Raw genomic sequence first — 14,375 nt, 5'->3', positions numbered from 1 at the left:
CTGCAGCATACTCTGACCCTTGTTCATCTTGTCTAGACTTCCTTCTGGGGGTGATAATGAAAACCCATCCCCTTGATTCAGTTAGAAGTTTATCAGGACAACAGGACCATGCTCAGTATTCGGCCTGCAGCACATCACTCAGCAGACACTGGGTCTTTTGAGAATGAGTGAAAATGGTCAAACTTACAGTTTCAATTTAGCAGTATCACACCTTGATATTTTACCTGAATTCACCTTACAGATCTTATTTTATGGCATTTTCCTTTTCAGATTTGTGAGAGTTTAATATTCTTTTTTATAAACTGAAGCTATCTAATGGGCTGAAAAAGGAAGAAAATTCCTTTCAAAGCAGCTTCACCTTCAGCAGCCATGTTCCTTGAACTCCAGGCAAACAAGGGCTGGCACTCAGACACCCAAGTGGGCATTTACCCACAGCAGCCGGCAGAGCCTGCCACTAAGCAAGCCCTTTCAGCCACCAACCTAATAGGCTTTTCTTGGCACGGACAATCCTGGCTTGGCCAAACACCCATTTTCACATCTCAAATTAGTGTGTGACAGAAATGAATGGGGCCTCCAGATCTGCCATATGTCTTACGTTCTGTAACAAGCTCATCTCAATCAGTAACTCGGATGCCCACACTCAGCTCTCCATAAAGATTCACAAGAAAAATCAATTACTGCTCCCTGAGTAAACTTCTAGTGCTTCTGCCTGCTTACAGCAGTTTTTCAATCAAAAACTTAAGCTAAGAAAATGAAACCTACCATTCAGCAACTTAAGCACACCATATTTAAAAGCTAATAAAAGCTAAATTTACATGCCAAGATCCAGTCTCAGTTCCCAACAATGCCAGCACTCAAAGAATTTCCGAGCAGCCCCTTGCTGAGCAGCAGCCAGCTCTGAGCTCCAGAGCAGCTCTGGTCTTTGTTTTCTTGAATGCATCTCTTTTCCTCTTAATAGAGCCTCCTAAACTAAAAGTGTCTCACTCCCTTTTCCCATAGTGTCCGTTGGCTTTAGCAAAGGCATCTGCTTAAGTGAGTACCCTACTCTCAAAAGCAGAGCTAAATTCTTCATTAATGTGTGTCTGGGAACTCTAAGTACCATGGACCTAGCATATGGTCAGAGACCAAAGGAGAAACTGAGTCAGGTTGTGGCAGGCACATCGAGACAAGCAGACCAGGTAAACAAAGTCAAGCTAGGCAAAATGCACCTCTTATGCAACCTGGGCCAGAGAGGGAGAAAGGGAAAGGAAAAAGGAAACGAGAGGAAGAATAGAGCTGCCGACAAACCTACTTTGAGGATCGAGGCAAGAACCTGGCCATGCAAGTGAAAAATGCACCAGGAACACAGAGAAGACAAAGACCCAGGAGCACAAATCCAGGGGCAGTTTACAAGTCTCTCTTTCTTTCCCTCCATCACTCTTACTCTCTGTATTGTTAAACAGCTGTCGCCTATTTATTGACTGTGTGCCTAGTTTCACGCTAAGAAATTCACAAAGACCATGTACATTTACATGGCAGCCTTCAGAGTAGGTGTCAGTTATCCACACTGTATAAAAGAAAAAGCAGAGTCTGTGTGCCTAGTTTCATGCTAAGAAATTCACACAGATCGTGTACATTTACACGGCAGCCTTCAGAGTAGGTATCACAGTTATCCACACCATATAAAAGAAAAAACAGAGTCTCACAAAAGTCAAGTGACTCTGCCATGGGAACCATGCTGTGGCATCGGGGGCTGGGTCCTGTTACAATTTTCATGTCCCCTCCAAACCTTACGGTGAACCTGATCCCCAGTGCCAGGATCTGTGGACTCAGCCTAAAGGGAAGTGCCCTAGACAGATTCATGGGGTTACTGTACAAGTCGGGTAGCTTTCCTGAGAGTGGGTGGCTATAAAAAGCAGACCAATCCTTTCAGCTTTCTCCTGCTGGGTTGCTCTTGCCCTTTTACCTCTGCTACAGGATTAACCAGGCACGAATGTCTTTCCAAGATGTGGGCACCATGCCCTTGGGCTTTCCAGCATCCAGGATCATGAACAGAATGCTTTGCTTTGCTCTGTAGTTACTCAGTCTGTAGCACTGCATTAGCACAGCAAAAATGGACTAAGGCAGATCTGAAGACTTGAACTACTGTTTTAGTTTTTGGAATGCATCTTCATGAGGCAAATAAGCAAAGCCTGTGCGTAGTTGAATCACAACCAACAGAGGAGATACACAAAGTCATGTTCTTTCCTCTCAGAGAACTCAAAATCTACAGGGGTAGTCAAGAATCACACACACAGCCAATTAGAAAAGAATCCAAGCTGAGCACAGTGGTGCACACCTGCTACGCTGGCATCAGAGAGGAGGACTATACCTGGGCACATGTTGGTCAACTTAGTGACTTGGCAAGATCCTGCCTCACAATAAAAAAAAAAGAAGTAAGGACTGGGAGAACTGGGGGTGTCACTCAGTGTGAAGGCCTTGGGTTCAATCTCCAGTACAACAAAAGAAAAGAATTCAAAGTGGCCCACTGTCTAATCCAAATCATTAATGGACAGTGGAATCTAGAACTAGAGCCCTGATGCGGACCAGCCCAAACCCGCTTTAGAGAAGGCTGCACAGACTGGTCAGTTTCTGGGTACACCACTTACATTTGTCTCTCATTCTCCAGACCATATGCACCTGACTTCTTCCTAATATCTCTTTATCTTCCTTAAAATGTTGCTGTCTTTCTCTAATATATAACTTTTAAAATCATATGCATTGAAAAATATGTCACTTCTAAAGATGAGGCTTACAAGGGATTGTCCACTTTAACTGGGAATGTTCTTAAAGCAGGACATACTCATCCAATGCCCAAATCATACTGAAAAAAACCAAAGCACTGCATGTTTCTGCAAGGCCACAGGGGTTCCATTTCCCTTGTCCACTGCTATATTTTTCAAGCACTTTTATCAATCAGAGCCAAAGAAGGGGTGGGGAGGTAGGCATGGACTGGAAAATATTCTATTTGTACTAATTCCCTCCTCTCCCAAACAATTGAGTCAGAGGATGGAAGTTCTTGTGATAGGGCAGAGATGACAGAGCTTGGAACAAACTCTTATCAATTCTTCATGGGAATAAAATGAATATCTTCCTTTCCCATCTCCCATGACAATGGTGAGAAGAAAAGCAGCCATGACTTCAGTCAGTTAGGCCCTGCCAGGCATCTACAAAAGGCCCTTTTCATGATGAATGACCAGAACCAGGAAGAAAAGGGCTCCTTGGTACATGGCAGTGGGGAGAGAAAGACACCATGACTGTCTGAAGCCTGAGGAGCTCATAACAGCCACACCAGAGGAAAGTTCCGACACCACAGCAGTTCACAGACTGACTAGAGACACTCTGAACAGACAGCTGTCTACATTCTATCACAGGAGTACACTGGAATTTCCAGGCAGTGTTTTCCATTACACTGAGTTGTAAGCCAAGAAGATATTATACTTTGAGTATCCCTTTCTTGAAATGCTTGGGGCCAGTAGTATTTCTGAGCATCGCAATGGTATTCAAAGATGGGGCTATCACAGCATTCTCGAATCAGCCAAAGGTGGTGGCGCGTTTCTGTAAACCCAGTTGCTCAGGAGGCTGATGAGAGGGCAAGGAAGAGAGGGAACAGGCAAAAAAAGGAATGGAAGGAAATGAACAGAAACAATGTTTTGCAAGGGGAAAGGGGAAGACTGAACAGAAGACTGTGGAATGGGGGAAAAAATTAAATTGTATTATGTGCAAGTTCACAGATAAATGTGATCAGCATATATGTTAAAAGTCAACCAAAACCTAATTTTCAAAAAAGAATGGCAAGTTTAAATACAGCCTGAACACAATGAGTCTCCATATCAAAATCAAGAAAAATGTGTCAGATTTGTAGACTAGGAATATTTGACCTGTACTTTTTCATGAAGCAAAAACCTTTTAATATTTTTGTCAAATCCCTGTGGATAACACCTCTGTGCATCATGTGTTATTCTGCCTTTACAACTTCAGCAGTTCCTAATAAAAGCCTGTTCTCTACAATATATACCTATGCCACCCAAGCTTTACTTTTCTGTAGAGGCAACAGATTGTAACTCTCAGTTAATTAAATATTACACTCAAAGGGTTGCAGTCTTCCATCACTTTCCCAGGGACACACATTTCTGCTGCTTATCCATAAACCACAGATGGCAAAAAAAAAAAAGTCATTTAGAGCATTTAGAGGAACTTCTCAAAGAAAAGTAAACATGGTCAGAATTGAAAAAATAGTAAAACCTGACTTCTCCATACTGTCTTCCATGTAGCCCTCTGCTCTTCTTACACATAACCTACTTAAGTGTATCACTTACACATTACCTACGTCCTCCTTTCACATGTCCAACTACGCAGACACGTAAGTTGCTAGGCAGACAGACAGGCAAAACCTGACCCTTAAAGGCATTGGTCGCTTTCTCTATATTTCCTATTCAAATGGAAAATCTATACTGTGGGTATGGTATGACGATTATCGTAAGGCTTCAAATATTCTGATGGTCTTTATGTTAAAAGAAAAGGTTAGATTAGGGATAGAATTCAGGGGTAGAGTGCCTGCCTTGTATGCACAAGGGCACAAGGTCTTGGGTTCAATGCCCAGCATCCAAAAAGAAAACAGAAATAAAGAGTTATATGAATTCAAAAGTTAAAAAAAAAAATGAACCATAGGCAGAAGTATTCAATGATGGAAATTATTTCATTCTTGTAAGTGAAAACGTACAGAAACTAAGTACCTCTTATCCAAAATGACAGGTTTCTGATGTTTGGAATCTGTGCACGTACACAATGAGGTATCTCGGGGATAAGACCCAAGTCTAGACACGAAGTGCACTTGCTTCCTACACACCTTATAATAGAGCCTGAAAATGATTTTTGTACAACCCATTTAATAATTCTGTGCACGAAACAAAGTTTCCTGTTGTGAAATTTTCCATCTAAGGCACCACATGAGCACAGAAAGTTTCAGATTTTAGAGCATTTTAGATTCTGGATCTTGTGATTTAGGATGAATAACCTATAGTACTAAAATACTTAAAAACAGCATCATTCATCACATACATATAAATAAACATAAAGCCGCAGTTGTGATAGAAAATAAAGTATGACCCAAAAGAGAAGCCACATACATAAGCAAATTTCCCAGCCAAAACCATCAGGTGTATGAATGTAAGTATCACCAATGTAAACTTTTTATACTCTGGGGATCAGCAATTTAAAAGCATATTTGCTCAAATATTATGTTCTTCATCAAAACTGAATCAGTTTATAAAGGAAAAAAATCACAAACATCCTCCCAATCTCCTCCCTTACTGGTAGTTCTGAAGATACACTAGGTTATTAAGCAAAATTTCCCAAGTTCACACGAAATGTCAACAGGTAGCACAAAAAGAGAAAGCCTCATAACCCTACCTAAATTACCACAGGCGAGCATAAGGCATGCTAGCTCTTGACATCCAAACAAGGCTGAAGCATTAAACAGGTGCCACACTGGCCTGTGCCCGGTGGGTGTCTAGCACACAATCCTTCTGTTTGGTTCTGGACTGGGACTACATACCAGACAAAAACTACTAAATATTTTAGATTATTTCTTTACAAAAAACCAATCCCGCACATTAAATCAAGGGCGAGAACACAACCATACATTTCATTTTAACTAAAAAAGATGTCCTAGTCAAAGAAAGATCTCTTAAACCCATTTTAGTAGAAAATGTAGAAAATCCAAATGCCAACTTTTCCCTCCACCCTCTGTTATACATTTCAAGGAATTCATTTAGAATGCTGAAAAGTAACACACCAACACACCGTATTTACTATAAATATTTGTATTACAATATAATTTCCTTCCAGATTCATAAGCAATACATTTTTGTCTGGAATAATTATTCTGACAAACTAAAGTAATAATTATTTGTTTCTACATAAAGTCCCACACAATCACTTACCAGTTCTGAGCTGGACAGACTAGCTCTACTCAGTGAAATGAGAAACTGCTGATCATTCAGGAGGTGAAACTACAGGGCAGAGGCCGGATTCCTCAGACCTTACACTAATCAAAAGTTAAACAGTTACAAAAGTGTTTTGTGAACTTTCTAAAAAGCGCAGCTGCTAACTCTGGGCTTGACTACAGCCATGCTACGTACTGACTCCATTTGAAACTGCATGGCACAAGCCATGGGGTGGTCACACAGGTGCCTGCACTCTGTGGGGAGGCCTGGGAGATTTCCGGGTGAAGGGCAAAGCTGCTGGGGTGTCTGCAGTGAAGGCCTCCATGTTGTGGCCACTCTCCACCCTAAGCCTCCTCTCCGACACATGCACTGAGGAAGACTGGTGGTGAACAGCTCTCCTAACTATTGATTTCATTTGGCTTCAAAAGGGAAAAGTTGTCAAATCCTAGAAAACATGCAGCTACCGCGATTCCGGGTCCATCCCTTGCACTCCTAACCAGCCACCCTGGGAAAGCCAGGCTCTGTATGGACTGGACTGATGAGAAGGGAGGTCGTGCTAGCTGCCTGGACTTTCTCCAGACTTATTTCAGAAACCATGGGCCAGCCTGCAGCAGTGGAAGCTGCTCCTATCAGAAGGTGACTTCCTTTGTCTCATAGTCAAAAATTAAATTCCTACTTAGGCCATGTTTTATTTCATTTGAACAAATGCTTTGTTGAGTTCAAGGTACATAGCAGTTGGCTTCTGTGGTGGATTAAAAACTGGTGGTCAACTTAACACCAGCTGAACTGAATCAGCATGATGCTGGGGTGGGGGTGGAGTTCTGAGGATGCTGTCAACATAAAAGGAGAACTGGAAAACGAGAAGTTAGCATTGTTGTTTGGCACTGTTGTTCCCCTGTTGCCATGGCTTTTTCTGAAGGAGCTCACTGAGCTCCTTTCCTGTTCTCATCGTCAGAGGAGCTTGAGGCCTCGTTGTCACTGAGAATGACTCTGGTTCATTTTAGGGGAGCCCTGTTCCTTACTTTGAGCATCGCTTCCTGGCTCCAGAAGGAAAAATGTGTGCTGTTCAATCTCCAAAAGCTTGTCACAGTGGAACTCAGGACCTCGTTGTCACTGAGGAAGGTTGGTATTTTCGGGGGAATACTGCTCCTTACTTTGAGTGATGCTTCCTGGCTCCAATGCAGAACCCTCTGCCTGATGGCACAGATCCTTTGCCCAATGGCACAGACTTTCTAGCTTCCACTGCTAACCTCTGGGCCTTCCCAGCACAAATTTGTGAAGCAGACTCGCATGAGTTATTGTCGTGGGCTCTAGGCCTCCAGTTGGACTTGTGGGAGGCTTGCCAAGGGCCCTAGGTCTTCAGCTGAACTTGTGCAGGAACTTGTGTGGGATCCAGGCCCCCAGGCTGGATTCTCTAGGTCTTTAGCATGTAAACAGATTTACTGCACTTCCTTTGTATTTGACTCCTTGGGTGACCATTATAAATACTACTATAAATTATATGTCTCGTCCTCCTTGCAAACTCTGACTACCACAGCCACAATTAAGAATGACTGCCCCAAAGCATTTCTCTGCTGAGACAGGCAAGGTAATCTTGACCTTGTCACTCTGACCCCCGTACCGCACCTCAGCGGGTATCCAGCAACTGCAGATCACAACTTTTGCTGCCTACTTGTCCTCTCCTCCCACCCCATAGGGAGGGAACTAGTCTGTGCTTTCAAGGTTACAACATTGCCGATAAAATGAAAGAGACAAAGTCATCTCTTCTGAAACCAACCCAAGCATCCATCTCCATAAATTCACAGTGCATTTTCATGGCTCTGCTGGGGCTTATCATTGTCACTGGCATCCAACTTCCCTAATAGCTGTATAAGAGACAGCCTACAGTAAAATAAAGCCATAGCACTTCAGGAAGTCAGGCCTCTTGCCTTCCTCGCCTAATAAACATTTTACAGCCTCTGCCACTTGGCCCCCCTGAACCTAGTGATGCTACCTTGAGTAGCACAGAAACACAGCCACAGTGATGGACAGTGACATTCAACCAAACTCCATTCCTGACACCATCCCCACCCACCCACACCACCCAGAAGTAGATCCTTAGACTTCCTGCAACACACCAGGCTTCAGAAATCACTAACATAGGCACAGTCAGGAATCACCTCACACAATGCGAGCTGGGCATGGTACATGCAGCATCTTCACTGTGCTAACACAAAGAGCACAGGTACACAAACCCACAGGTCCAAGTGGATTGCTCGTTAGGGTCTCACAGTGCAAACCAGACGTAGGTACAACTCAGAGGAGGTTGCTGCTGGCATAATAAGGCAAAGTGCTTCGCAGGCAACTTTTTTTCTAATAAGAGCACACACTAAAATAACTAAAAGTATGGCTCTCATGAATCAGTAAGTCATTTATTAAGAATACCAAGCATCATGTACTGCACATTATTGTATATGCTACACTTCACAAGACTGGCAGCAGCAGGTTTGTCACCAGTGTCACCATGCACTTGTAGCAGTGAGTCAAGCAACGTATTTTACAATGGCAATGACATCATCATATGACAGGAACTTTTCAGCTCCATTACAAACACTGGCATGCAGCTCATGACTGGATTTGAACTTTATCTCTCTTAAAACTTTGCCACCATTCCTATCAGAGGAAACACCTGAGAGCATTCTGAATCAGAAATCCAAAGGGAAAACCACAGTCAACACAGCCCTCACAATGAGATCGCAGTCACTGTGATTTTCACTTCCAAAGAAACCCCCCAAACTTGTACCTCTTAAAGGGGCACAGGATGTCACTACACTCAGGACCTCTTCCTGCCACCACCAAAACTCACTAGAACACCAAAACATGCACAGGCAGGATTCAGGGAGATTGCTTACTTCAATTAAAATGCCTATGGATTTTATGCGAAAGGAGAATGCTATAAATTTGAATTATTAGCCTCCAGGCATCATCCAAATGAATGTAAAATATTTAATGCTTCGCTTCATTTGTTCTGTTTAAAACTGTTCTTATGCTTGGAAGTTTTGGCTGCTGTGCTCATTACTATTCAGCCACAGAAAACATAGAATCAAAAACAGCTGTTATTTTGTGAGCTGCAACATTTATGTCCTAAGTGTTCATCTTCACCATTGTGATCAGTTATTGAAGACCTCATATTCAGACATTTTTCAAGGTGCTTTCCATATATGGATCCAGTCACTCAATCAGCATGAACTTATTGGGCATCTACTAGCTACTATGCATCTAATAAGGCATTAGAATTTTTCTTTGAAAAGATGAACAAGTTCAAGGTCACAGCATCAAGAGAATAGCAGGGTAATAAAATGTAACTGTGTGGCAAACAGGTTACTAAATATAATCTATTAGAGATGACAATGTGTTGCATGTTTGGAGGCACTGAATTCGCACAATACTTCCCAACACATGGATCTCCAGGCATTCTGAGTGTGTGTGAAGGCTCTTCCGTACTGCATACTGCCTCTCCTAGAGCATCAACATCTACATTACCTGCACCTTACATCACCACCGTGGTCTCCATGTCATACCAGCCATATCCACTGGCTCATCCCTCTGCACACTGCACACCCTCAAGGGCATGGACTGCAACAACCTGAACCTCCAAGGGCAGCCCGAAGGAACCTACTGGCCAACAAAAAGCAACACAAGACAGTAAAAAGCCAGCAGAGGACCATGTCATTGGGGGCGGGGGGGCATAGCTGTGGACCAAAGAAGTGTCTTGCACAAGTCATTTAGTCCCTGAAAGGAGAAAACATCATCTTTTCCCTTGCAATGGCTTATTAAGAAACCAGGACTTACGTCTTGAGATCATGCAAAGTAAGACAGTGGGACTGAAAAGAAGGCCAGTCATTCAGGAACCCTATGTATGAGGAGGCTCCCAGGTTAGGCCAAAGTTGTAACCAGAGCCCACAGTGAGGCAAGCCAGCCTGCAGCTGCCCTAAATGCCAACTGATAAAGAGATGGCAGGGCATCCTGGGGCATGAACACACCAGGGTAATACGAGAGGCAGAAAAACCACATTTAAAAAGCACTCATCTTGGAGACTACTGCCCACGATGGAAGCAGTTCTGTTGGCCTCCTGGATAGGGGTTTAGATCCTGGAGGGCCTCCTAGAGTCAAAGTCAAAGATCACCAAACAGTCCTCTAAAGACAATCAGTCTTATTTACCAGGGCAACCTGCTTCTGCATGAAAGGTGTGACAGCTCAAGGCTAGAGCAGTGTTTGCCACAATCAGCAAAGAGAGGCCCTTCTCCAGCACAGCTCAAAGGAAGCAGACAGCTCACACAACACTGTTGGCTAACCTGGAACACCCAAAGTTTTGGCCAGGCCTATGAGTAAAATCTGTATTTGTTCGACTTTCTACTGCTAATGAAATTCTTGTACGTACTTTATTACTTGATTTTATATTACTTGATTTTCCCAACAGCCACAAAGTAAGCACCAGGCCTCTCATTCACATACTAGGATCCCAAGGGTCAGGTTAGCTTTTCAACACTATAAACCTAGCAAGTTTTTAAGCTGGGTTTTGGAGCAGACTGGCTGTGCAGTGATCCATTTAGTTTGTCATTCCTCCAACACAATACCGGTAAAGTCAGAATACTTTACGAAGTCCTTGACAGTTGGCAGAAAGGTTTTAAAGAAGTCTTGGGCAGCACACACACACAATTTTTCTAACAGTAAAATAACAATAAAATGTATTCTACTCTTAAACCCCATTTCCGTCCTTTAACTATGGACTTTACCTGAGTCCATTCCTCAGATGAGTAGCTATCACTTATCGTTAGATGATGGCTAAAGATACAGAGGTAAAGCCTTAAATGGTAGGTGTTGGTCTGCTCGTAACTCACTGCTTAGAAACTATATCCCACCTCTTAAAAACAATCCTGAATTTGTGCCAAATACCTGTCCATTGCCATTTTCAGTCATTCAACTCCAGCCTTCACCTTTGTCTTCACAGTGACACATATCCCCCTCCACACAGTGTCTTTCCTACATTTCCATCAAGATTTGTTTTCTGGCAGGCAGACATACAAGCCACAAGACTTCAAAAACCTTCAGAGAAAGTCAAGCATTTGCCCCTTCTTTTGGCAAGGGCCAATTTCAGCTATACAAGCTAGGTGGGTAAGTATATTTACTTTTTCTAAATCCCCAATTCCGTTTATCAGAGCACTTCTTTGGAATTCCTAGGTCACATAAATTATTTAATAACCACTTCAGCAATTAGTCTTTCACAGTGGGGAGAAAGTTATACACAGAAATAAAGACAGCCACAATCAAAGTGACAAAGGCAAGTGACAAATGAGCAGACCACCTCCCCTGTCACTGAGCCCACAAAAGGAAGATCCCAGACTTCTCTCCTCAGTTCCAGGAAGCTTCATTTTTCTTTCTTTTTCTTAACACAATTCTACCAAGAGATCTTAACAAAGACATATTTAATACACTGAATCCAGTGTATTTATATTGAATAAAACAATATTCATTCCTTAATTTCAGTCATCTCTCCTTAACAGCAGAATTTACATAATCAGAACTTCCTCACAGATAGAACTGAAATATATTTTTTCACTTTTTTTTTTATTTTCTAACCCCAAATGAAAACTTCATAAACCACTTGGCTTGCTGTAAACTACAGAAATAAAGTGATTTGCTTCTGGTTAAACGAAGTATTTCAAACTCATACTTTTATACCTTCGTCTTAAACATGTCCATGAAATGTGATTTTTCCAGAGCTTTCCTTATTCCCTCACTAAATCTCAGCACATGTTCCTACCAATGTTTTGGATCAACATTAAACATATACAGAAGTAATCTGTAACAGTATTTTTTTAAAATTGCTTGCATTCTTTCACTATCATATGAACCTTTGAATATTTTTTAGTTAAACCCAACTTTAGTAATTCCTCTAAGTAATTCTTGGAAGGAAGCTTTGTATGGGGACATCAGGTGTGCATGGAAAAATACAAATTTCAACACACACTGTAAACACACAGGTACTTTTTGTTTATAGATACTTTTGCCTGCTTTCCTCACAAGGCATCCACACCACAAGCTCCATCAACCACATTTTAATGTAGACATAAAAACTGGTTTTTTTTGGCTAACATAAAGCAGAGCTCAAACCTTCTGTGGAAGCTCAAAGGAAACAGCCAGCAGTCCTCAGATGCTTCAAAAGAAATCTGTTCACCTAAAATCTAGGATGTCTCATCCAGATAGCCACAGCAGCCTCTCATGGAATTGTAAAGATTTAACATTAGAAAGCAAATGAAACCAAAACAATCACCAACACTGATCTTCCCAGTCAGAGGGAGTTTCAAAATCCAAGCTCAACATCAACATCAGCCAAGCTGGAATCTACCGCATTAAAATATTTAAAACCTCTTAATCTGTAGTATTCTATTCTCACTCGAGCTAACTGTAGCTGCAAACCGAGTCCTAGCATTTGCTTCATTGTCTCTGAGGGGCAAAGGCTGACCGAGAACGAATTCACACCGCGCTGGTCCAGGAGGTCCGACCGCTGTGTAGTGCACCACAGCCACATGGCACGGCTGCTCCCCCACCTCCTGGGCTGAGGCGATTTATTTCTGGTCCCAGGCCTTCCTCGGGTTCTCCTTTTGCTGCATCCGCCCATTTCTTGGAAGGGTGAGGGAGACACCCCACCCACCCATTCAAACTGCATTTGTTTACTGCCCCACCACCACCCCAGCCCCAGTACCACACATTTCCACATCCCAGGGACGCGCGCCTCCAGCACCCTGGTACCTGCCGAGCTCCTCTCCGGTGTCGTAGTAGTCATCCACGTTTTCCTGCCTGAACACCGTCATGATAAACCCGCACGCCTCACCGGAGCCCAGCGCGTTCCAGCTCCGCTTCCCAAAGCATCACCACCGCTTCTGCGCTTCTAGATGCTCCTCGTGCAACAGCCTCCAGTCCAAAAAAAAAAAGCCACAACAATAAAATGACAGCCCCAAAGCTCGCCTCCCCAGGGCTCCCCGCGCGCGCCCGCGCCCTCGCCCGCAACCGCACCCGCCCCGAAGGCCAAGAGGCGCACCTTTTGTTAGGCCGGGCCTGGCCGGGCTGGGCCGGCCGCCCCGCTCGAGTCCCGCTACCCAGGTCCCAGCCCCGGAGCCCGTCGGTCCGCCCGGGCGGCTCCAGCTCCGGAAGTGGCCGCTCCCCGCCCTCCTCTCTCAGCACACACGCCCACCCGGCCACCACCCGGCGCGGCGGAAGAGCGAGGCCCTCGCAGGGAGCCCGCCAGCAGCGCCCCCGCGCCACGCACCCCACGGGCCACACGCACTGGCGGCTCCTCCACTGCCGCGCGGCCCGGGGAGCGAGGGACGAGCAGAGGCGGGAAGCGGCCTCCGCCCGGGGCCCCGCGTCCGCCCGCCCAACACAAAGCGCCGGTCCGCCCACCGCCCCGGCGGCAACCCTCCCTTCCCTCTCCCTGGCGCCCGCCCCCAGCCTCGCGGGTCCTCGGGAGCGCGGCGGGCGCAAAGCGTGGGCGCGGCTGAGAGCGCGGGCGGCGGAGTGCAACCTGGGCCGCGAGGGTCCCCGCCTGGGCCCCAATCTCCAGCCCCGCGGCTCCCTCCGCCGGCGACCGAGGGGACCCCGGGCGGGGCGGCTGGCGGCGCGGCCCACCCGTCCGGCGCCCACGCGCCCACCTGTGCGGCGGCCGCGCTGCGCTCTTCAGCTGGCCTCAGAAGCGGAGTCTTGCTTCCCACAGCGGTTCCCGAGTACGCCCCAGAAATGGTGCGCGGCCAAGGGGATCCCGGAAATAAAAGCGGGTTTTAAAATCCCTGCTCGAATGAAGCCGACATTCTGATGGCAAAGCTAGATAATAAATAGCTAATAAATGAGGCCATTCTAAGTAAGCTGTTCCGTGTTTACAACGAAACAGAAACAGGTTAATTGCACAGGAGCGGAAAGCAGGGGCATGCCTAACAGCTGCGGCAGCGCCCCAAGATGCACTCCCCCTGAGCGTTGAGGGGAGAAGGACAGGCAGCCCCACATGAAAGAATCTGGATGCCGGACACCAGCAGGCCTCCGAAATGTGAGCTTGTTTGTGCTGTACAGTGTACCGCCGGCCACAGAAGAGCTCGCTGCTGTGTGGCCAGTCCCAATCAAGGTGTGCTGATGAAAATAAAAATAACTCATGCATGGTTTCACATTAGTCGTGTGTTGAGATGATAGTACTTGGATATACTGGATAAAATATTCAATAATCAATTGCTTCTATTTCTTGTTACTGGTTGCACCTGTTTCTGGTTTGAAAAAAAAAGAAAAACAGCAAAACAAGGTTTCATTTTCATACTTACAAGTAAACCTACCAGCCACAAAAAATAATAATAAATACAGTTAAGCTACTAAAGAATGCAGCAA

At 44.8% G+C, this 14,375-nt stretch overlaps 1 protein-coding gene across 1 annotated transcript in view; it reads right to left on the bottom strand.

The window, feature by feature from the left end:
• The window catches only part of Dapk1 (death associated protein kinase 1), a 177,961-nt gene extending 165,048 nt beyond the window's left edge, over nucleotides 1–12,913 (bottom strand). The window contains exon 1 of the mRNA XM_003475059.5: nucleotides 12,759–12,913. Within this exon, the coding sequence (XP_003475107.1) occupies nucleotides 12,759–12,820 (62 nt within the window). The 5' untranslated portion in view covers nucleotides 12,821–12,913. The remainder of the gene's footprint in view (nucleotides 1–12,758) is intronic.
• Nucleotides 12,914–14,375: the final 1,462 nt, after the last annotated feature.

Source organism: Cavia porcellus, unplaced genomic scaffold (genome assembly GCF_034190915.1).
Source record: "Cavia porcellus strain 051 isolate PalLab524CR breed Dunkin Hartley unplaced genomic scaffold, mCavPor4.1 scaffold_2, whole genome shotgun sequence".
Taxonomy (NCBI): Eukaryota; Metazoa; Chordata; class Mammalia; order Rodentia; family Caviidae; genus Cavia; species Cavia porcellus.
Note: the sequence above shows the minus strand (reverse complement) of the source record. Positions and strands in the feature narration are given on the sequence as shown.